This window comes from Pezoporus flaviventris, unplaced genomic scaffold, assembly GCF_033815535.1.
Source record: "Pezoporus flaviventris isolate CSIRO_AGI_PZ_B2104156 unplaced genomic scaffold, CSIRO_AGI_Pfla_v1 ptg000007l, whole genome shotgun sequence".
Taxonomy (NCBI): Eukaryota; Metazoa; Chordata; class Aves; order Psittaciformes; family Psittacidae; genus Pezoporus; species Pezoporus flaviventris.
Window position 1 is genome coordinate 49,763,335 of NW_026892555.1, and position 25,554 is coordinate 49,788,888.

General features: G+C 36.6%; 1 protein-coding gene across 3 annotated transcripts in view; it reads right to left on the reverse strand.

Annotated features, from left to right (window-relative positions):
* Positions 1–252: 252 nt before the first annotated feature.
* Positions 253–25,554, reverse strand: part of LPIN2 (lipin 2) — a 45,268-nt gene continuing 19,966 nt past the window's right edge. For 2 of the 3 annotated variants that reach the window (XM_061448698.1, XM_061448697.1), the window contains exons 4-20: positions 25,096–25,394; positions 20,591–20,698; positions 16,732–16,855; positions 15,504–15,825; positions 15,157–15,256; positions 13,883–14,070; positions 12,435–12,528; positions 11,993–12,062; positions 11,799–11,888; positions 10,990–11,072; positions 9,736–9,880; positions 8,787–8,935; positions 8,228–8,314; positions 6,779–6,931; positions 5,634–5,748; positions 4,836–4,939; positions 253–4,544 (exon numbers count right to left, since the gene is read on the reverse strand). In XM_061448698.1, coding sequence (XP_061304682.1) covers positions 4,400–4,544; positions 4,836–4,939; positions 5,634–5,748; positions 6,779–6,931; positions 8,228–8,314; positions 8,787–8,935; positions 9,736–9,880; positions 10,990–11,072; positions 11,799–11,888; positions 11,993–12,062; positions 12,435–12,528; positions 13,883–14,070; positions 15,157–15,256; positions 15,504–15,825; positions 16,732–16,855; positions 20,591–20,698; positions 25,096–25,394 — 2,376 coding nt within the window. In that variant the 3' untranslated portion in view covers positions 253–4,399. The remainder of the gene's footprint in view (positions 4,545–4,835; positions 4,940–5,633; positions 5,749–6,778; positions 6,932–8,227; positions 8,315–8,786; positions 8,936–9,735; positions 9,881–10,989; positions 11,073–11,798; positions 11,889–11,992; positions 12,063–12,434; positions 12,529–13,882; positions 14,071–15,156; positions 15,257–15,503; positions 15,826–16,731; positions 16,856–20,590; positions 20,699–25,095; positions 25,395–25,554) is intronic. The other variant, XM_061448699.1, reaches the window with a different exon arrangement.

The window sequence follows — 25,554 nt, forward strand, 5'->3', positions numbered from 1 at the left end:
TTAATAATGCATGTTTGCTTTTTGTCATAACCCAATACTGGTACTAGCATACAATGCAAGTTTGATGACAGCAATTATTTATCACTTGTATAAATACTCTGAGAAAAGCAAACCGAGTATGAGAGAGCAAATGTATCATCGATAAAAGAAAAACTTGAATTCCACGTGAAATCTGAGCACAATATAAATAATCCTACATTTACTAAATTAGCAGTACAAGAATGGAATTCCCAAGTACAAAGAGAAGAAAAGTTGTAGTTTAAGTTTGTTTATTGTGATAACATTGTTCTGAACATCAATAAACATTGCACTGAAGTGTGGGTTACTGTACCCAAGATAGTCCAGTCTTAATGAAAAATCACTGTATTGGTATGATTACAGATTTGACAATTTTAAACACGACTTTATTAGTGATTGGGTTGCTTAACAATCAGGTATTCCACATCTTCAACATAAAAATGAAACAAATGGTTCAAGAGTTTTCCCACTCTCAAACCAACATTTTAACTTTCATCTGGAAGTAATTAACACTGTAAAAAAATCCAAACCAATTCCATTCTATTCAACAGATTTTAATTTTGGAAAGTAAAACTTCTTTAGGCAAAAGTGACTCTTTAAAGGCATCTCAGTTTAACTCTGTATTTTTGATGTTGCGTTATAAATTTGTCTTTACCATAAACAGATTTGGGAGTTTGCTTCAGAAGTTCCATAATGGAGTTGACACAAGTGTTAAAACTTCTCCAGTTGGAAAAAAAAACAAACAAAACACAACAACCCAAAAAAGTTTTAGGAGGAGTATACCGGTGATGGGAAGCTAAGGATACACAAGCCAGGACTGCACATGCAATTGTATACTGTTAGGGGTGAGTGCACAACCTTTGAAGTACAAACATGCTTGGTGCAGTAAAAAAATCCCAACAAAATTCCCAGAAATGTGTACCACTTGAATTCCTGATCTTTAAATCATTATAGAAATGGGTAATGTCCAAGTCACTAACAAGTTTTGAATTGCAATGTTCCTTGTTTACTCCCAGACAGGTATCACTGACTCCGCCTTTGACAGGGTGCCAATGCTGAGAGGCTCTGCATCTTCAACAACACAGTCTTAACAGGGGGGTGCATGTGCCCACAGACACATGCACGTAGAAGTTCCTCTTTCATAGAAAGAACGATTTTGCTTGTGCTAATTCTAAGTAAGTATAGCACAGCTTGCTCTCAAACATTAGTTTCAGGCCATTTCTCTCAACTAAGGTAACAAAGGACAGGTTACTGCATAACTCCTATTTATTCCACTTCATATTAATATTGCAGCACAAGCCTACAGTTTTGATAGCAATGAGATGTCTTTTATAGAGTCAGTAAAGTGCCCAGCAGTCCAAATTACACAGGTAAGCAGTGACAGGTACAGTGTCCCATATTCTGCCCCTAAACTAGGTTAACAAGCAATCTGAAAAGCTTCAAATACAAGCCAGATTTAGAAAAAGAAAACAAAACAGCCACTCTGCCCTACTCATACCAGAAGTACTCAAGAACACTTTTACATTTTGTCAAAAAAACAAATATCAAAACTGTAGCTGTTACAGAGCAAAAATATCAAAATTTTTAACTAAGCATTTTTTTGGACATCCCTATAATGCGAAAGATCAGGTTAGCGGAATAAGGAGCTCTCTACAACCACACAACCCCATACTCAGATCAGCTGAAATGATATGCATTTGGAAATACACCTGATACTATTTTTCTTCATACTCATTTACTCATTTTTTTCATTATATTCATTTAACTCAAGTCCCCACTTTAAAATCCACAGCTCATCATTATGACAATCTGAAAGGATGAATGGGATGGAAGAGAAAAAAGGCCAAGTAGTAAGAAAAAAAAAAATTAACCAAGAAAGATATGGCCAAAGCTTGGCAACAATCTGTCCTGTTTGGAAACCCATCCCAGTTTCATTAAGCGCTCTTATTTTTCGAAAAGCCATGTAAAAACAGGGCCACTAAGAATAAGCTAAGCACGGTAAAGAAAATTTCGACATCCACAAAGGACTGTTTCAGGAAAGGCAGCTTCACTCCCTTTATGTAAAATAGAATCTTTAGATAGAGTATTTCATCTTGTAATTAAAATACTTTATTATGTTGGACTCTTATTTATTTAAAGTATTCAAGTGACTTAAAAGCTCAAATTCCATTGATATTCAAAGCACTTGGTGAGCATGAAAAATTCAGTTTCTAATGAAATCTATCGAATAAATGGCAAGAAAAACAAGACGAATACATGGGAATGATGTTTGTAAGCTTCTGACAGTAAAAAACCCCAAACAAACAAACAAAACAAGCCAGTATGAGCAAAATATCCTTTGAGTTGAATCCTGTGAAATCCACTTAAGCACAGAGTAGACTGGTAACAGGACTAAGAATTTGCTGAGAGAGTCACAGAAAGTCTTGTTCTCGCTGTACAAGAACAAGGATGCCTTTCAGTTCACTGACATGCATGGGACACCATGACAGATAGGTGTGTTTTCTTTTCCACTCTCATACTCCTGCTTTGAAAGAGGGGTTCTCTGTTGATTTTGCTTGCCTCCACTCTTCAGTTAATGTTTTATAAGCACAAGAATACACCAGAGTTTTAAAACGGGGTAAAAAAAAGTAATTTCATTTATATAGTGATCTAAAAGTGATACCCCCCAAGCTGTTCACCAGCTGTCTAGCTGGTGTTATATCAGAACTGTGGGTTAAGACTACTCAGCCTGATAAAGAAAATATTCCTGGGGGGAATATGTGTGCAAAACACTCTAAATGTACTCTTCTGCAAGTAGTGAAACCAAGAGAGCTCCTTTCCCTGCTCCCACTGGGAGCTGTGTTGGGGGAAAGCTCACCCCAGAGCCTGGTGAAATTAAGGATGTTGCCACTGGAAGAGTAATGCGAGGCCCCAGTAACTCACATAAGGAATGACAGAAAAGACTGTCCCCAGAAAGCCCAGGAATGATGTATCAATGACTTTAGTCCTTAAGCCCTTTGAGCTAGTAGAATGATACATTCTCACCACAGACTTGTCTGAAGGTGGTTAAATGCACTAACTCAGCTTAAAAAGCAGAACTACTGTATTTTTCAAGTATTTTTCGAGAGAAATACTAGCTGCTTTTACAGCTGATAAACACTGGACTTGGAATGCAATTTGTTCACAGGCTCTGATGTGAACCTGAGGAATGACCAGCATGATGTTGATGAATAACCCAAAACATAAAGGAAAAAAACCCAACAACAACAAAACAAAACAAAAGAGAAAGAAAAAAAAAAGAAAAGAAAACAAGAACAAAAAGGTTTTATTCTGCTCTGCAGTATTTAACCATTCTCATACCTGGAATCTCATTGAGCTGCATTTCCTTCCAGCTACTGAAAACCTGCAATACAGAATTCTGGAAAGACCTGCAGTAGACAATTAAAAAATTAAATAATTTTTTTAGTATTACAATTCCCTGAATATAATCTGTACATACTTTTACTGGCCTACACAGCAAACACACATGCGTGCATCATCTCCGTGTGGAAAAAGGAAATTAAAATGCCAGCTCCCCAACTCTTACAGAAATGTTCAAGATTTTTCTTGATGGAAACTGAACATGACAAAGTGCAGCCTGAAAACGACAAAAGCCATACAAATATCTGAAGACAACTTTCATTTTAACAAGCTCATGAAAAAGTTGAAACATTGCATGTAAAATAAGTCGTAAGCAGAGTTAGTCTGAGTGTGAATTGTACAAGCACAGCCTCGTACATGTGACAAAAGGCGTATTTACATTTAAAGAGGAATTTTATGTCTTCAGAGCCTGTCAGGCTAGTAATGCCTACACATTTTCTGTATTTTAGCTGAGAAAGAGCACACTGGTCTTAGGTTCTGGCTCCTTTCAAAAATGGCCTAATTACCCACCTGAACACTAGACCACGTTTTTTATTAGTAGGTCTGACATTCTATTTGGCAGTTTCCATACACTTTTTGGCTTCATTTTAGAAGATATACTATTAAGACTAATAAAAAAAAAAAAAAAAAAGAATCTACGTTTACAACAAGGTCTGTATTGATGAAAACGCAAAGTCATAGTTTACCTCAGCTTTAGTCACCCTGAAGCACCTGGGTACCATGACCATCAATGACAGGCCAATTTCAAGTGCCTTAGAACAGGTATATAAAGACAAGCAATAAAGAAACAAACAAACCTTAGAAAAAAAAAATAGTAGCTTTGCATTTTCTTTGTTTTAAACCAATGGAGTTAAAGTGATTTCTTTAGTAAGACTTATGGTACCAGTATATAAATTAGCATCTTTGTTAAGAAAGTTCTTCACATTTAAACTGAAGTTGAGTAGCTGAGTATGAAATTCCATCTCTAGGTGAGAAGTGTTTTTCAGGCCAAGTCGTCCATGTTAAGGTCAGGAAGAGGCTCTCTCCAATAGCAAAAGGAGCTGAATTCTGGGCATGGAAAGGCAGAACTCTGTTCTTTATTAAGCAGTGGGAACACATATTCCACAAGTTCACTTAGTCTGTAATACCTATATTAAAAAAGAAGAAAGACCATTATTTAACAGTCTGGTCACTGTTCAGCTGTTGCCAAAAAAGAGCTTAAGAAGTCTAGACCAGAAAGCTATAGTCAAATATAGTCAAATAAAGGCACCACTTCTGCCAGTTTACTGTTCTTGAAAAGTTTCAGTTAAGTATCCAAAGCTGCAAGATTTTCATGTCACATGTAACAGGAGATTGAATCATCATGGTGACAAATGCAATTATTCTGTAATCCCATTTCAAAATACTTTCTTTAGCTGAAATAACAAAAGTGATCTTACGAAGATTTGTTTCCCTTAGTCCGTTCTTGGATCAGTTCACCCTTTGGATTCACAGTAAATATTCTGCAGTCTGGAACTCCCACTTGCATATAGGCATATACATCCTGCAAAAACCACGAACAAACGCACATGCTTCGGTATTTGCTTACTGAATGTGATGTAACAAACAAAAAAAGCTGATCCTAAAAGCTTACAGTAAAACTATCCCTTAACAAAATACTCCCTAAACAACAGCCAAAAACCCCCAAACAAACAAAAACACATCAAACATACACACACCAGAACAAAATATTCCTTCTGCACCAAAATGCTTGATTCCCATTCTCAAGCCTGGGACCACAAACACACACAAAATCTGTACCACACAATACCATTTCTTGTGACAACATTTTTCTTGCAATACCCTCTCTCTCTAGCTTAATCAATTACAATAGCATTGAGCTGCACAGAAAATACAGGAACCATAGAACAGGAAAAAGGATTCAAGACTGAAGAGCATTGAATTAATTTCCTTAGGTTAGAAAGCTGTCAAAACTGCTGAAAAAGAATATGGAAAGGTATCATATATTTAATAAAATTTTAAAGAGTACAAACACATCTTTGTAACCTCTCTCATACAAGCAGTTCTAGCAGCATTTAAGGTATCTGCATGCGAGTTTTCCTGACCAGATCCATAAAAGCACCAGTGTCCCATTTCCTTATTCAAATTTAAATAGACACAAAAAGAAAAGCCTTTTTCTTTTGCTTCCCAAGTACTTCATGCATTTTAACCCTTCAATTAGAAAGGGGCAGACTTACATTGGGCCTGTTTCCAAAAGCAGCATAGAAAGGCTGTTTACTGGGAGCAAACAAATTCTTGATATCATTCAAACATTCGATTTTGAACTTTTCAGGCTTCTTTTCTATCACTTCCCTAAAATAAAATTTCAACAGTCAAATTCTAAATCATGATTTGATAGAGGATATCCTCCTTCCCCCATTTATCTGATATTTATATTCCCATTACTTCCTGTTGCTAACATTGGTAGTTATATAGACATTGGTCAGTAGTTTCTAAAGAATGATAAAAGAAACATAGAACATTCGCTGTTTTCCAACATCCATAGTAAAAAATAGGTAAATAGTCTGTGCTTAGGCTAAGTATATGGGATGAAATTCCCATCTGTGAATGAAGTTTATGAACTGCTTTTTCTGTAGACGACTATCTGAATCAGAGGACCTAATCAAGTACACATAAGCTTGTTACAAGTGCTGCCTCTGACAATAGAGTGCAGAAGGCCTGCCAGCGGACCTAATGGAAGTTGCTGTCATTGCTAGCCATGAATCAGGTGTTGTTACTAAAAAAAACAAACCAAAGCAAAACACAGAAGCAAAGCCAAAGAGACCTTTCCACTATTAGCTCTTCCCATCAAGAACAGGTAGCCTATGGCTGGTTCAAAAGAGCAACGAAGTTGAACCACAGCTAAACTCCATATTGCTTTTTAACTAGTCATATATGAAGCACTCCCAATATCACAAGATCATTTAGTGTGACAGTCTATATTCCCCACCTTTTTTTCTTTCTTTTCCCTCTATTTGGTGCAGTAGCACTGCATTACAATCTTTGTAGCTATACTTGAAAAGACAAAATTTTACTGATATAAACAGAAACTAGCATTAATCAGTCATGGACTAGAGGAATGAAGAACAGGCAAAGTGAGCTGCTGACATTGTGTGTCTCGCAGCCAATTCTAACATGCCCACAGAAACAGAAGATTACTAAAACTGAAATTCAAACAAAATAAATAGTTTATAAATGATCACTAGAAGGACATCAAGCCTCGGCAGTCAATCTAGCATAGAGTGTTAAGTTTGGTTCCAGCTGTAATTGTTAGCATTTCAGATATTTTTAATCTGCTTCTGAGGTGGGGAGGGAATGGATGTATGAAATCCCACATGCTTACCTATGAAAGGCAGAAAACAAACTGCTGGGGGACAACATCAGAGGGCCCCTGGGGAGAATTGTTCCTTTGTCATTCACCCAATGTAGGTATCCTCTGGTCATATCTGCCATCCCAATGGCACGGGCAGAACAGTACAGAAACTTGTAGCCATTTCTAGAAAAGAATTATCAATTAGTTAGTTTGGTTATTAGCAGAACTTGTAGCACAGAGGGGAGGATGGATAACAAAAAGTATTTATCAAGCCCCTAAATTTTTCCTGTAGACTGCCGCTTCGTTTGTTACACTGATTTGTACATAGTTACTGCATGCACAAAAGGCTTGATCCAATTTGGTAAATAATTCCAGCTCTTCTGTTATGCACAAAGAAAAAAAGTTCAGGTTATCTCCCAGGACTGCAAGGTACCACAGACAAAATTTAGCCACAGAATGAAGGCCACAAGAACGAAGGCCAATAATAGATTCTAAACCCCAAATATTTTTGTGGAAAGAAAGACTACTACACTTTTAAGTGGATCACGAAGTGTTTAACAGTTGATCATTCTGTGATCTCCCTAAATAAGCAAGTATTTCTGGCATCATTATACTTCTGGAAAAAAGTTTGCTAAACAAAGGACCAAATCTGAAATGGGAGGAAATATGTAGGTTTAAGTTACTGGACAAATACTGTGAGGCTATACACCTCTTCAATGAACATTACATTTATATAAGGATGCAGCTCGTAACACTTCTGAACTGAGCAAACACCTCACTGCTGCAAGAGGGAAGCTACATGGGCTGTTTCTGTAGGTTCTTGCACATCACAAGGTAAGCCCGCTCCGCTGACTAACCCAGAAAAGTAAGGAGAAATTGATATTTTTGCTGAATTACTTTTCTATTGAATTGCATCAGCTTATGTCAGAAGCACAAAGTGACAGAAAACCAGGCTACCAACCTTCCCTTTGTGGCAGTGGCAAGTTGTTAATTATTCGTATGTCAGAACAAAATCTGTCCTAAGGAGCATTCACTTGAATTTGGTAGCAAACATGTTAAAATACAAAATATTTATGTGCTGGAAGGACACAACTTAAGTCTGAATTTATACTGTATCATGTTTGTAATAGACTTTGTGATCAACTCAAGTTGGTGGAAACAGACATATGCATGAGTGACTGAATTAATTGTTATTATGGTTCTCTTTTGTAGCCAAAATATTACAGTTTTTACAAACTAAAATGCATAATAAACAATTTGTGAAAGGAGCTAGTAAAAGTTGCAGCTTCCATTCCTGTAAAAATATACATCTGGGGAAAGAACTTAGTTTTGATTGTGAATGACAGAAGTAGTTCACTTCCCAACATTTAGACCAACAAACTGTAATAAGCTGCATAATTATTAACAACAATCCAATTACCTGCCCATTAATTCCTGAATTCCAGAAAACCCTGATTGTTTCATAGATAACATACTCACTCATTTATGGAATGATAGAGTTTTGCAATGCCCTGATGCGTCCAGTCCTTGCCAAGATGAGGGAGTATATGTCCTAAAGCATCAGACCTAAAAGTGAAATCAGATAGCTGATGCTAAGTATCTGAGTTTTGTTAAAGACAACTACTGATAAATATCATAATGAGTATTTACAGAAATACCTCAACAGCAGGTCCTAATGATTTTAAAAGAGAATTAGTAACTACTCCAGACAGAGCAATTAGGTGCAATACAGCACAAGTCGGTTCCTAAGTTAACCTGCAGCTGCTAAATCTGGAGAAGTCTAACTGAAACGGCAGCAGTCACATGGTAAACATTATCACCTTTTAAAAGACATTTTCTAGTCTGCTGTAAATACAAGTACAAATTCAAATCAAAGCAACAAGTTTGCGGTTGTTTTTTTCCACTGCTGTTAATGAATATTTAAGAGTCTTCTTAAATTAAGTTTATTTTATTTTGAAGAGCAGAATAGGATCAATAAAGCAAGATTTTTAAAAAAACAAACACCCCCCTCCCAATAATAATAAGAAAAGATACTTACTTGGTAATTGTTCCATCAATGTCTGATATGATGATTTTATCATTCCAGTTCCAGAGATATATTGTTCCTGCACAACGGCAAGTCCCTTGATATTGGGTTGTAATACTAAATACAACATCATTAGGGCCATCTCTGAGCTTCAATTTTGCCTTTAGAATAAAACAAAATAATTGAAAATGTAACTAACTTGCTCTCTCTATAAGATTTTTAGAATCATAAATGAGCTACAGAAAATGGTTAATATGCTGTTCCTCATCTATTTTGATTAACTCATCAAAAAGTGAACCATGATTTAACGCTGACACAGTTTTGCTGACAAGGTCTGTTTTGTAGTCTGGACACATGTATTTGTCCATAGCTCCTGTATCTGCTTACAGCAGCAGATATTTAAATCTCTGCTAGTGTAATTCTTGCTATTACAGGTGACTTACAGTACTTTTGAATGGAACTCCCAGTTTGCTATAGTATGCAACAGTATTTTCTACTCAGTGGATGCTTCCCTCAAAATTTTCCCCTGACAAAGATCATACATATAGACAGTAACAGAACTAACTTGTAAGTTAGACTGCAATGAATGAACTGCATACCAATTTAAACGTACATTATTAGACTGTTCAGATCCCAGGATATCCAAATTGCAGAAACCAACAATGTCACTTTTTTTTTTAAGCGTCTTTATATAGAAGTCTGATTATAGAACTTTGGATTAAAAAAAAAAAAAAAAAATCTTACAAGCATAGATTCTTAAAAAACACAACAGAAAAAGAAAGTTAATCAAAAATCCCCACAGCTGCTCACACAAGCACAGGAAAATACTTCAAATTTCTTTTTGAATTTTAAATTTATCCATTCCTTTCTGCTACTGCTAGAAAAGCAGGAGAAAGCCCAACTCTTACAATCAGAGTGGAATTATGAAGCACTCTATGTACTAGAAAGGCATGCTACTCACTATTTGGTCCGAAGACAGTCTAAGTGACTTCTTGTAAGATGTAATGTTCCCATGGGTTGGATGCTCTGCTGGGGGAGAATCTATTTTCAGGGATTCCTTCAACTCCTGTGATGCTTCATCACTAGAAGAATCATCTTCTGGAGGTCTAACACGACATCAAACATAATAAATGTAAGCTACAGAAAATCCTTCTTTAATTGTGTAAGATTCCTGTTCAAGACTAATTTCTGCTTACACTGAGGATTTGCAGCTAGCCTAATAGCACAGATTAACAAAGTCCATGGTCTAGTGAATGCCCAGATAAAGCTAGTATATGCCAGTAAGCAAGTGAGACTTGTAAGGCATGCTAGTATTGGTGGAGATCTAATGTCACTATTACTAGCTGGCTCCACACATGATGGGTTTAGCAAAGACAAAGTGTCAAACAGCCACTAATACTGTGTGGATGAATTAGGTAAACTGCAGGTGAAAAGGGATACCGAATGAGTAACAGTGATTTGTTCTTTAAAAAAGCTGCCACAGTTACTACATAGTTAAAACTGTGGGTGATAAGTTAGTGGAGTAGCTCACCTTTTAAGGCTATTCACAGACTTTTCTGCTAATTAGAGATTTCGAGATTAAAAGCAGCATTTAATTTCTCTGAAGCATTAAATTACAACCTATTTAAGTTTTTAAAATGCTTAAGACACCAACAATATTCACTGGTATCTTCATAAAATCACGGGAGAATATGCACAATAAATTACCTAGACTGGGACAATTTTGTGCAAAATACCATTAGTTGTCCACCACAATCTTGAGCAACTTCTGCACTGTAATTAATACTATTTTATTGTTTCAATTATTTTATGTTACAAAAAATTGCACATGGTTTGTATTATTCAGAAAGTGTTAGGCTTTTACAAGAAAAAAAAAGACAAACAGTATGTCAGAAACAATAACACTGTATTTACAGAGTAGCGGCTCATTGCTAAAGGTTACCATATATGTCTTTGCTGTTCTGTCAGTTATGTTACTATTTAAGAAGTAAACAAAACAGGATTTAAGAAATAATTTTAGTGTATTTGTAGCTCCTACAATGTTTGCTGCCACATTATTTTGCTGAATTGTTTGCTAAATACATCTGGTTCCTCTTCAGTAGTTTAGAGGAAAATGTTTCTTCCCACAGTAAATTCCTAATGAATTCTTCATTGAAAAAAAAATAAAAAAAGACACTATTCAGTCCAGTAAATAAGTCTTCAGGCAGGAACACACCTGCTATTAACTTGCTCTTTTATAGTTGCTGGCAGTTCGTTTGCTCTTTGCGCCTCAGTTTTCCCCTCTTTTGTCTCTGGTATCTAAAGCAACAAGATAATAAAAAGCATATTGACATTTTAAATATTTTAAACTGATCCAAGTGAATTCACAGTTCACATTTAAGCAAATAGCTATCAATACAGTACATAAATTTTATTAAGTCTTAGAATTGCTCATTCCTTAAATTATTTAACAAAAGGATGCTTATGAAGAAATGATCCATTAAAGCTTTTTTTTTTTAATTTCAGGAAACAAAGCTCTGCATGCCAGAAGTTGAAACTGCTAGTTTAACACATTAAAGGAGCTGTCAACCTCTAAGCTTGTAAAATTCACTTGGGGGTGGGGAGGGGAGTAAATTTAAGGCACACACTCAAGGTTTAGAAAGCTTACGTCTAAAATGGGGTGTCTCAGCATAACATTTATTATGCAGTACAGCACCTACTAATTTATTTGCGTGTACATTCCTAAAACATACTGCAGTGACTGAAGAGTAGCTCTAACAATTACTTACACCTTAGAAGAAAGAATTTTAAGTGTATTGTGTAACAGCTGAACAGAAGGAATTCTGCTGAAGCAACTGGTAATCACAAATAAAGATGCGGCACTTAAGACTAAATATACAGAAGCAGCTACAGCCACTGTAATACTGAGTAACTTTCAGCTCGCTATCACCAACACAGAGCTATATGAGCATCATTCTGAGGCCCTTCTAAAAAATCAGTCTTTTAAGTTAAGGAAAAAAAAAAATCCCGATAGGTCTCAGTTACCTGTTTAGTCATGCTTTCTCTCTTGCGCCAGAACCACCACCTTCCAGACTTCTTTGGCATCTTTTCTTTGACCCAAGACTCAACAGTAGCCTAAAAAATCAGGCATGTTTTTCATTTGTATACAAAAAAAACCCAAAGAGATAATCATGTGTAACTACATACAGAAACTTAAAATTTTACCTGTACCTACTTACCTTAGGCAAGCTCTTCTGAAACACCTGCAAACTCAGGATCATTGGAGCAGCCAATGCCCAGTTATAATACCTGTTTTAAAACATGTTATTGGTAAGATTTTACAAAACCTGACCAAAGGTCAATAAACATCAGTATGCAAACTACCTTTTTTGAAAAAAAAAAAGTATTTATTGCCAACGACTAATATTAAAGCTCTCTGCAAGCAGAGTTATTTTAAAATATACAAATCAACACCAGTAGCAGTTGCTGAAAAAAACCCTCACTTCAGAGTTAAAGCTAAATTTAATGCGAATATTTAGTTCAAAATAATTTACTTTGAGACTGAGAAACAGATCCATGAAAACCACAAACTGCAGCGGAAGCTGAGACATCTACTCATTTTAATGGGTAGATTTTAAATGAGATCTTCTATGACCTAATTACATGACACAGAGAATTTACCTGTTATAAATCCTTATTACCAAATTAGGATTGTCTATGAGTCCAGGATTTTCAGCAAATTCATGATAAGTAATAATATGTTCCATGAATTTTTCTGCAATAGAAGCAGATTTTAATTAAAAATTAGAATATAAAATCCCAAGATGTCCAATTCATTTGTATCTAGAAAATTCTTCTGTCATTTCAGAGCCTTTGCTGATCTTGCAATATCACTCCAATATGTTAACATGGCCTGTCAAGAATCTTGTGACTGACTGCTTCCTTAGTTAAGAGGAAAAGCCTCATACCACTTCAACAGTCATAGTAATGAGAATTAAGAAATTAGAAGAGGCAGGATGACGATGAGGTAGCAACTTAACTTTGAACTTTGGGTTCAAACTTAAACATGGGAAGTTTAGGCTAAATATAAGTTCTTTACCGTGAGGGTGGTGAGGCACTGGAATGGGTTGCCCAAGGAAGTTGTAAAGGCTCCATCCCTGGCACTGATCAAGGCCAGGTTGGATGGAGTCCTGGGTGACATGGTTTAGTGTGAGGTGTCCCGGCTCATGGCAGGGGGGTTGGAACTAGATTATCTTAAGGTCCTTTCCAACCATAACTATTCTATGATTTTATAACTAATTCAATTCACAGCCTGGAAAGAGAGCCATGCTTGCTTTAAAAATTATTATGGCAGGTAGAGGGCCTACATGCTACACTAAAAGAGAAGGGGGAAGGATGTTGTCAGCTTTTCAGGTTTGTTTAATCACTGAATTCTAATAGCATTTTCATGACTACTGACTATGCAAATTTGTAGAAATTCATGATTTAGTTTAAGACTCCTACAAGGAAGACATACTTTTTTTCAAAGAAATCCAATACTACCAGCACATTACCAAGAAAGCTGTTCTGAGCTTTTATTAATAAGCATTTAATTTTCACTTGATGCATTAGAGACTTGGATGACCCTAAAAATAGTAATACTAAAAATGTTGCATACATGTTCAGCTTCAGTATTAAAATTAGCCAGATCATTAAAAAGAAGCATCAGATGTAAAAAAAATCTAAAGGTTAACAAATATTTAGGATAGAAAAAATAGAGTACAACAGGCTTTTTTAATTGCTTTAAAAAAAAAAGAGGAAAAATTATCAATTAGCAAGAATATGACTTAAGAAATTATACAGGACTCGGGAAGTAATTGCACCCCGAAACAAGAACTGTTGGTCAGATAAGCAGTATGTAGTGCAAAAAAGGAGCCAAAAAGCTTCTTGAGACATCAAATGCTCTTGATTAATTTGAGGTTAAATTCTGCTACCTCTTCCTGGGAATTTTAGAAAATGAAAGATTATTCATTCCCTTTTCGCAACATGAGCGTAGAACAAAGCCAAAGCTGTGCAAGGTTGAATTGAAGCACTGAAGCCAATTCATTTGTTGAGCTTTATTACTAGTTATGTTTTAGTCTTTCACATACCTTTAGAAATCTCTCCATTTTCACTGAGACCTCCACAAAGTGATAGTGTAACATCAGGCAAGTCCATAGCAGAGTCAGACATGCACTCTGTACCACTGTCAGCAGCGGCACTTCCTACTGATTGGGGTGACTGCGAACCGGAAAGGGTATCTGACTCTGTCCACTGTCTGAAGCCTGGATCAGAATCACTAAAAAACAAACACAGAAGTGGACATTTTTCTTAAACATTTCACTTAAAAGCATAGATTTTCAGTTACAGAATACAGTATAGGATTGCTTAAAAAAAAAAAAAGAAAAAAATCTTGCTGCTGCATTTCTTTTGGGTGCTACACCATTTTGCAACATAAATTTAAAACCAACCAAAAAAAAACGGACACAAGCACACCTCCCCAAACTTTTATAATACTGGCAGAGTGATAATTTCCAGTTCTCCTAATATTCCCTTAAATTGGGAAATAAATACATTTCTCTTGCCTGAAACAAAACGATTTAAAGGACAAAAAGCTCCTTTACATTCTGTGCTCCTCAATATTTACCAGAAAGCTACAGAATAAGACTAAAAGGAAAAAGGACATTGCTTGATGTTTTAGAACACTCTGTTTTGAAGACGTACAACAGAGAAGACAAGTGGCCTTTTAAATTAAAAAAAAAAAAAAAAATCAGTCATCTAAGATTAGTTATTAGTTTAATCCCAAGTAATGTAATAAGTGCTGAAAACCTTACAATTGTAGTTTTAATAAACCAATAGACACTCCTTCATTATTAAGCTGCATTTTCACAAAGGTCTGCCTTTGGAAAAAGTTATTTGTAAAAGTTATTGTTTTTAAGAGTATTTTAGCAGTACAAAACGGTTTATTATAAAAACCCAAACAAAACAAGAGTGAATTTTGTGACTGAGCTGCCTTGCATGAACATCTTGTGGGATTTTTCATATTAAAAAAATAAAGTTAGAAGGGATGTACAGGGAATGCAAAAAATAAATTGATGTGTGCTTATCCAGAGCTAGCAATGTAGCAAAAAAAGTACTGCTGCAAATGAAATGTGCACTTTAAACTTACTCCCCCTCTATGCTTGCAGAACATACAAATTCCACAAAGACGAAAACTCTCAGTAATGACTTCACACATGATCTTTAGATGTGTTTTTTGTCAAATCAGAAAGAAATTTTCACAATGAGACATGAATACCTACCTAAATGATACCTAAGTAACAGTAAATCACATTGTGCAACTGCAATATAACCCCAGAGCCATAGGACCTTAATTCAAAATTACCTTTTGGGAAAGTAGAGTGCTGCAACTTCAGGTTCCAAAGCCTTTAGGTCCTCCAAGTAAATATCGTCAGGCCCCTGATGATGACTTCGTTTGTGCACCCCTGTTAATTTCAACAATTAAGATTACTCAGATGAAGCTACCATTACAGACACATTAAATACAATCATAATTGTGGATAATTGTGAGACTTACTTGTAGCATTTATAAACCCAAGAGTTTAATTATAGTTTTAATCAGATAAGAGTTTAAATAGGAAAAACTGAAAAGGCACATTTGTATTTTTCCCACTATGGCCTTAAATTTAGTAGATCACACTGAAAGAAAGAATCAACAACTTTATTATATACCTTTCTTTTTTGAAGGAGAGTCAGTTTTTGCTATTGGCTTTGTTTCTGGTAAAGGGTCCACCAACAGTCTGGAATGATGATCAGCATCCAATGGAAATGGGTCTTGTGGTTCTGTGATTGCAGAAGCAAGAGAATCTTTAACATCCATCTGCTTAAGCAGAGGATGAGTTCTTGGCTCAGGTTTCAGTACTGTACAGACAGAATCTTTCACATCATCATCATCTTCAACTTCATCAGAGCTGAGGATGACCCTAAAATGAGTCTTCTCTGATGGAGTAATGGTAGCTGTTCTGGGATGATCCAGTTTCTCTTTCTTGCTTATCTGAAAAACAAAACTCTAGTCAAATCCTCTCATTTCACATAGAATCATAGAATAGTTAGGATTGGAAAGGACCTCAAGATCATCTAGTTCCAACCCCCCTGCCGTGGTGTCCTGGGTTTAAACCACGACACATGGGCAGGGACACCTCCCACTAAACCATGCCACCCACTGCTCTGTCCAACCTGGCCTTGAATACTGCCAGGGATGGAGCATTCACAATTCTGATCTAAACATTAAACTTGTACTCCTGGTACAAGTCCTGGTGACAAGTAAACCGGGTAAGAATTTAAACGTGTTTCAGCAACATAAACCACGCCTCATGTAATCAGCAAAGTTCCCTGCAACAGAAGCTTCATACTAGCTTACTGACAAGTGAAATAAAGAAACAGGCATAGGGGAAGTGCTGACATGATCAAACCACAGCAAAAAAAAAAAAAAAATAACCACACAAAAACAAACAAACAAAAACAACAAAAAAAACCAAAAACAAAACAAAAACAAAACAAAAAACAAACAAACAAAAAAACCCCCAAGCATAAATGTAGATGTACCAGGGCTACTGTCACCAGCTGTTAGCTAAAAATTTACTGTATCAAGGCAACAATTCCTCTGGAAAGAACTGTAAAATAGCCTAAACCAAAGGACTTTAAATCTCTAAAGTTGCTTTCTGCCATTTCTCACTAAAAATTCAAAAATGTCAGACTTTTACCCTAGCTTTTCTGGAATTTGCTGACCAGCTTTCGAACTCCACAAATTCGACTATGTGCCAGCCACAAGGGGGTGCTACTTTCCTGCTTCAACTGAATTATTCCAAACAGTGGCAGGGAATTCCCAAACTTCTCTTTGGACACAATTTTAGATATGCCAAAACTAGTTCACAAATTGAGAAACAACACATAAATTTACCTTAGTCGATTCTGGGAATCCTCCCCATGTCCATTCCATGTGAGATTCAGATCGGAGCAAGCTCTCAGCAGGTTTAACTTCTAGTTCTGAATCACTTTTCGGGCAGACTGGCTCAGAGAAAGGGCTAGCAAATCAACAAGAACAAGAAAAAAAAAAGCGCCACAGTGTTTAAAATGCATTTGTTGTGCAGCTACTGTTGGTAGAGTTTTCTACAGCTTAACAGAGCTCCAATTATTCGGCAACATGGCAAGAAGCCCAGCAGGGTTTTCAGACAGTAAGAAAATAGGTTAAAACCAAAATCACATTAAATGACTTACATAGCTATCATCCTAAAACAGATTCCTTCGCTACATATGCGGTGTAGGTGTAGCTCTCCCCTCAGCCCATGTTCCATTTTCCAAACAAAACAGAATAAAACAAAAAAGTTTATCTAAAAGACAGAAATTAGCTTTAAGTTTCTTTCCTCTGTAAAAATATAGCATTTAAGCTTTGCATGCCGAGACTTGATTAATAAAAATCCTGTAAATCTAACCCACAAATACACACACCACCACCAATTCCTTATGCAGGAAAAACAACATTAACAGGATAACTCGGGAGAGGGAATGGAGATTACTTGACAATTTCCTTCAGATGTATCAGGACTACGCTACCTTTTAAACTCCACCCTATTTTTCCTACAGTGGTGATTATCCATAAACAGAAACAGGCGTTTGAAACTTACTTTACTCAAGACTACTTTTAAGCAAAAGAACTCTACAAAATGCTAGAAAGGTGTGATTTTGAAATCATTTTGCTCTTATGATCTTAGGGAGTGTCCTGGGTTCAGCAGGAAACACAAGAGGTTGGTGTTTTGAAGTAGCATTTAGTGTTGAGACACCTTTGAGTTTATCCTTTAACAGGGCAATTACACTGCATACTACAAAAATGCCACTCTTTTTACATTTTGACACTCATAGCATATTCTGGGTTGTTTAGGGTTTGCTTATTTTGTTTTGGTTAAAATGTGTATATAAACCTCAGTATTTAAATTAAATTGTAGGGACTAGAACTGGACACAGCACTCCAGGTGTGGTTTAACCAACACAGAGTAGTTTGGGACAATCACATCTCCATCTGCTACTAACAGCCCTGCAGATGCAGTGCAGGATCCCATTTGCTTTTGTTGCTGCAGCAGCACTCTGCTGACTCATATTCAGTAACCCCTGCAGATATTTAATTTATGGATTTCTTTTTTATTTCCTTTCAAAATTCCTACAGGAATTAGTTATCTAATACAGTATCATATCTGAAATTTCCTGGAGGTTTGCAGAGCCAGGGCTTTTGCAGTATCCTATGAGACTAAACTGATCACAATTCAGACATTAAGAATCCCTCCTATTACTGAGGGACACCAAAAAATCCAAGATAGCAGGAGATTTAAGCATTTCTACAGTGGTGATTCATCATCTTACTGTCAACTTCCAGCACTCATCACCCACGGAAACAAAAAGGAAATGATTTAGAGATTTATCCCCTTCAGTTTTCTTTAAACAATATCCTACAGACTGTTAGAAGGGCTTAAAGAAACACACTGATGAAAATACATGTATTTATTTGTTTTCAGACAGAATATGAACTCATTTTCCCTACGTGCCAAATAATTTCTTCGGCCTATATCACAAGTCAATTGGAAGCCATGCAGAAATATTAACCTGTTTCTAAGCCTAATTTTTAATATTCAGCAGCACCTGCAAAAGTTTGAATACAGAACCTGCCTGTTCCACTTCCCCCAAAGCATAAGTCTTCCATTATCATTCTCAAGGAGAAGTCTTCAGTCAAAAGGTCCATACTTGTGATAATGACCTAGTCATGCTAACACTGCTTGTTAAAACAGGAAGAACACTGATGTTATCAGGTATCAAATAATTGATAGTTATGCTTTTGACTTGGGTAGGACAAACAGAAGTGTTCTCATTGAAAAGACCTAGTCTATTATCTTTCCTGTAGCTCCCTGCAAGGGTTCTGAAGAGCAAGACAACCAACCTCAAGTCAGTTAACTTTTCCAGATCCCCAAAAAAAGAGGTTATTAAAACCTCCCATTTCTCTTTCACTGCACAATGGCTACATTGTACAATCTTTCTTTGGTGGCTTAGGAGAAATAATTTCATACAAAATTTCTCTTCTCCTAGATGGCTCGTGTAAGAGACAATCCCACACCCAACCACCCTCCCTGAAGAGGGAAAGGAAAATTGCCAAGTTCTCTGTGGTACTGCAATCTGTACCACATAGCTTCTTGTTAAAACAAACAAACAAAAAACCCACAAACCTCAAACTATAAAGAGCTGAGGTATCTCACGTGATGCACAAGTTGTTAGGACAGACTATCCCCTAAATACGTAAACAAGAAGAGAGACATGAATCATATCTCCCAGTTGTAGCCTACTAGCCTACGGTAGCTAGAGTTTTATAAACTAAAAAGGAATATCAGCCTCTAAGCTACAGTTATCTAGGTGATATAATCCACACAACATCCGTGTCAATCCTCAGGGTCAAACACTGTTGACTGCTTTTCAGTCACAAACCACAAACCTTTGGGGAACATCTGAAGACTACATCTCATCAAGTACAATTGAGGATGTGGTTGTTAACCCAAAAACATACACAAGAACAATAATGGGATTTCCTGTCCAACTGCTTCTGCTCATTAACAAGTTATGCACTGGGGCAATTAGCAGGCACCAAGCATGGTATGGTACATTCAGACTCTACTGAGAACAGTGTCTCAGAAACACCCAAAGCAGAGAGAATATAAGCACTTTAAAAAGTATTTTCTGAAGGTTCATCTCTTCTATTCTGCACTACCATCTACTGATACAAAGGGACAGGTACCTGTGCACTGTGTAGCTAACTGCAGCAATGGCTATCACACAAGGCTGAGCAGTAACCCTCGCTGGCACTGTGAATGAATCTGCTACGAGGCGGATTCCTCAGCCAAACTGAAAAGCAGTAAAACTAGACACTAATTAAAGAGTTAAGATGAATCAAGATACTGCTCATCATGTTATGTGCTGTATGTATGTTCTTCCCTATGTCCAAGGTTAAGGAAAAGTACAAAATTTATCTCAAGTGCTACTGCATATGGACAGAATGCTTCCTTATACAAATAGAGACTGATGTTAGAGTGGTGAAATCCAAAGGGTAAGCCTTAAAAAATCTGGAAACTGACGAGGAATATAGTAAAATGAACATCAGAAACTAAAGAGCTTGAATGTATAAAAAGAAATGCTATAGTCACTGTAATTGAAAACTGACTGGTGAGCTGTATTATGTCATTTGTAGAAATCCACAATCAACTAATCTGATTTATCAGAACAGTACAGAACTCCAGTAAGTAGCAAATCCCCTGCTCTGAAGTGGAATATGATTCAAGTTAGCACCTAGCTTTACCTCAAGTAATCTGCATTACTTCACCTGGCAAAAATCTTACATACTCAGCACTTCTTTACGGCACATCAAGTGTTGCTTATGCTAGGGTAAAGAGTGAATCACAGGGAACACACTAATTTTTCATACACTTCTCACCCTAAGGAAATCTTATTAACTCTATTTTCTTTCTTAATAATGAATTTTAACATGAACAGCTTTTGTTTCTTTTCTCCATTTGAGGGAAAAAACAAAAGACACAAATATTTTTTAATACATACAGTAGAGCAAAAGTTCCCAAAGTTCAGAGTAAATATCAGATGCTGCACTTGACATCACAAAAGTTAGGCATATTTGATATTTTTATATATCAGGGTGGAATTAAATACAAGGCACATTTTTTTTTTAATAATTATTCACCATTACACCATGATGAAATTGCAAAGTGACTTACTTCTCCCGAGGGGACCAGTCTCCATCAGATAATGGGTAATGATCCTTCGAGTGGTAAATCAAAGATTCTTTTTGTTCTTCACCCTTTGGCGATGAATTTGAGGATCCTCTGTGAAGATACACAAGATATTAAGTCAGCTGTAAGAAATATGCATTACTAATTCAGTTAGAAAAGTTACCTATGTTATTAAAAATCAGAGATAAAAAGTGTATAGCTTCAAGAATTGTTTGCAACACACCTTTATATAACATAAAATGCTTATAGAAACTATTAATACTTGAATTACTGCAACTTCAAAAAACTATTACTCTTGACACATAGTAATTTAGTATCAAAGAAGTCAAAACAGCATAAATGATGTTACATTATATAGGAAGCTAATATTACTAAAAGCCAAAGATGAACATACAGATTTACACATAACCTTTCTAGTACCTCTTTTGAGGTACTAGCCTCAGAATTTACACAAGAATTTACAAATTAACATGAACTACAGGTATCTAGAAGCACTGCACTTTTCTGAACAGTGGGGTTTGTTTTGCACTGGGATGTCTACTCAATAACAGAAGAAAACCCCAAACCAAACCAATGAACAGCAAAACACACTGAGCATGCATGCACTCTATTTTACAAAGAAGTCTCTTTTGAATATTACCATCACAAGTACTCCAGATCTTTTTACAGCTTTCCGGATCTAATTCAGTAAATAGCCATTCTCAGGATACAACTCGTTTTGAGGTTAGATCAAGGGCATCATGCATATACAGTGGATACAATACAAGGAAGATAAGCCTGGAATTTGAGTCTAAAATGCAATACACGTTATTTTAAGCCATTAAGAAAGAAAAAAGTATTTTTCTTTCATTAACAATACAGTTGCACTGGACTTGTTTTGGAATGGTAACACTAATTTCTCTCATGGATGGAGAAAAGATTTTAACATTACCTATTGTTGTGGCTTAACCCCAGCTGGCAACTAAGTACTATGCAGCTGCTCACTCACTTTCCCCTCCTCAGGCCTCTCTCAGTGGGATGGGGAGCAGAATTGCAATCATTGGATTAAGAACAGTTTAATAATTGAAATAAACTACTACAGTCACAGAATCAACTAGGTTGGAAAAGAACTTTAAGATCATCAAGTCCAACCTTTACCCCAGGACTGCCAAGACCACCACTAAACAACGTCACTACGGGCCTCATCTACACATTCTTTGAATACTGCCAGGGAGTGATTCCACCACTTCCCTGGGCAGCCGCTTCCAATGCCTGATCACCCTCTTTCTGTGAAGAAATTTTTCCTAATATCCAATCTCAGCATCCCCTGGCGCAGCTTGAGGCTGTTACCTCTTGCCCTATGGCCTGTTACCTGGGAAAAGAGACCAGCCAACTCCTTTCTCTACCCTCCTTTCAAGTAGTTGTAGAGTGATAAGGTGCCCCCTGAGCCTTCTCCAGACTAAACAAACTCAGTTCTCTCAGACATTCCTCATCAGACTTATTCTCCAGAACATTCACCAGCTTCGTTGGCCTCTGGATCCACTCCAGCACCTCCGAGGTACCTCTCTTGTAGTGAGGAGCCCAGAACTGAACACAGGATTCAAGGTGCAGCCTCACCAGTACCCAGTACAGGGGGATGATCACTGCCCTGGCCCTGTTGGCCATACTATTCCTGATACAGGCTGTTGGCCTTCTTGGCCACTTGGGCACACTCTTGGCTTATGTTTAGCCACTGTCCAGCACCCCCATGTCCTTTTCTGCCAAGCAGCTTTCCAGCCACTCTTTCCCAGGCAAATAATAATGGGAAAATGAGAGAGAGGAATAAATCCCCAAAAAGACAAATGATGCACAGTACTACTGCTCACCAACTGCTGACCAATACCGGCACCTTGGAGCCTGCTCCCCCCAGTTTATATATACTGAGCATGATGTTCTATGGTATGGAAATACCCTCTGGCTGGTTCGGGTCAGCCATCCTGGCTATGCTCCCTCATGGCTTCTTGTTCCCCTCCTTACTGGGCAGAGAATGGAAATCTGAAAAGTCCTTGACTAAGTACTGCTTAGCAACAACTAACACACCAGTGCGTTACCAACATTATTCTTATATGCAAGATACAGCACTGTACCAACTACTAGGCAGAAAACTGACTATCCCAGGCAAAACCAAGACATTTATTAAACTACGTAAACATTTGGAATTTGCATGCTTACTCGGTACAGCCCATTAAACCCCAAGCAGTTAAAGGAGCACCTCATCTGCACAAATCTTTCATTTGCAAGACAGTTTAGACTGTATTAAATACTGAACTCTGAAAATGTCTTAATAGCTTCTTAGTCAGTAGTAGTATTATGAAACTTGAGGATGACATCTTGACTTGTGATGTGAGCTGCAGAGACTGCATGCCCTTTGTATTTGTAAACCAAGCTATGACAAAAATACTTCATACTATGTTTGTCTGTACACAGTGCTATCTCCAAAAGAAAGCGGTATTAGTGAACAATTAAATAAACACATAAAAAATTATTACAGACAGATTCTCAATACTACCACTTCAGGGGGAGCAAGATGACACACAGGTAGTACTGAAGAGATTTTATTCACATGTGAACCAAATGAGTTCACATGAAGCATCAAAACCAGCATATTTTATCCATAAGTGAATGAATCTGAAGGTTAAAAAATCCAAATGCAGTCAAAGATCATTGACAATAAGAACAGAAAATCAGTATGTATCAACTTACAACTTCCAGTCCCATTATCAATTCTAAGCTATTTACTTTGCAATATTTATAAACAGTACTATCATTTCTCATCTTTACCCACTTTATACATGGTCTAAATAAACATGTAAAATTTTAGAGACAGATCGCTACTTTAACAGTCTTAGCCCTGAGAAATAATACCCTCAGTTTCTGAGTTGTATGCTCTGCAATCTCAGTCCTCCTGGTAAATCAAGCACCACTCACATAACTAAATCAAAGCTAGGAACTACAAAGGACATGTTTTTTAAAAAGCTAAATAAACACTTGGAAAGGGATTTTCCCAAGGAACAGGAAACAGCTTGTTTTCTATGAGAACAGAACTAGATAAGACATTTTATGCTGGTACCTGTGGCTGAATTTTTGACCTTCCGCTAGAACATCAGCCTCCCTTTACCAGACTCCCTTTGAAATCTGAAGCTACATCTAGTAACAGTTAGTTACGCTTCCATATTCTCTTTTTTCTTTTTCAGAGCCATACATTTATAGCTAAGAGAAAACCTAAATCCAAACAAACCTGCTAATATCACCTTACATCCCCACAGGATGCAAAAATAAACCTTCGGAAAAAAGTGTACTCCTATTGCAAGGTATTTTATTTCTTGCCGTGGTACCCAATGTTTTGGCTGTATACAAACTCCACCAACACATACATAGCCACAAATGTACTGTCCCTGGGCTTCCATTACTACAATGCATTTTTTTCACTTCTTGCTAGTGACAAAAAAACCAGCATTCTTTTACAAAAATGGTCTTCCTTTCAAATCACAACACTCTCCTCTGACTGAGGATGCATTTCTACTGCTGTTTCTGTTTATATATATATGCAAAAAAAAAATGTGGCTTACAAATAAAAAGCCTTTTCAATCTTTAATTCTAAAGGGCACAAAATATAAAACCAGAGTAACCTTTACGGAAACACCATGTCTGTTCAGCTATGACTAAACATTTGACATTTCAATCAAACCTACAATTTTTATTCATCTCTAGTCAAATTAAGATAATTGCTAGAACAGTAGTTCGCATTCTAAACACTGGATGAAAACAGCCATTATTAGGGTGACACTCCTGAATTCTTTAGGCATTTGTAATAATTTATTAAAGAATAAACAATTCATGGATTATATTTTCTTTCTTCCTGTACTTGATGGTTATTTTTATTTTTTGACATTTCACTATGACAACTTATTGTTGTCTTGATACTCTTAACACTGAAGGCTGTACAAAGATCTTGCTTTTCTTAAACAGAAAAAAGGAAAAATCCCAAACTAAGCAAAATTCCCAGTCCCAGACTTAAACAGCAGTGAATATCTAAGTGACAATTCACTGACATTAAAATGACAATAAACAAATAAGGCAAATAAACTAAGAAGCCACAAGACATATGAAAAAAACACTTTAAAATCCAAATTTTCTCTGTTGTGTTTTACTGGTCACAGATGTGGTAACACTCTGATTCAATGTTTTTGTTGCATTAATGTATTTGGTACTTATTAAATTTAAGACTTCCTTGAAGACCCATACTGAAGGAGAGAAAACACTTCTCTACCAGAATGGGGTTAACTGGATTTCATATTCGTAACAAAATGACAAAACTTGAAGGATTCTGAAAGATCTGGAAGCTAATGATCTGGAGTTGTTTGTTTGAGCCCACTGAAACATGCATTACTCGCGTAGAGGAAAGGTACAAGTCACATTCTAAATGTTCAGTGATAACACTGAAAGCAGTCAGCAAGTATCTGATAGTTTACCTTATGGGTTGAACACTTTTTTCATCATCAGAGCTTATTTCCATCTCAAAAATCTCTTCCGTCCCAGCAGAAGATATCTGATCTTCCTTCCTGCTATCTTGTTTGTATTTCTTTCTTCTTCTTTTTTTCTTTTTCACAGAACCTGGGGTGAATACTATCTCTGTTTCCACAGAGTGTGGAATTTCAGAGTTTGCACATGTCCTCTCATTTTCCCCTGATTCCAAATGACTGTCAGTGTCTTTAAAAAACTGGTCTTCAGTGGGTATTGGAGATGTTGCCAAATAAGCAGGAACTTTTTCCTAAACAAATAATGAAAATAAGTTTTGTTTGTGGTTTTTAATTTTTTTGTTTGTTTTGTGCATACCCGACAGCTGTCAGCTACATATTAATTCTTGCATCTATATTTAGACACAAAAACCACACAACAAGCCCAGTGGTATGAAGCTGATATCCAGAAAG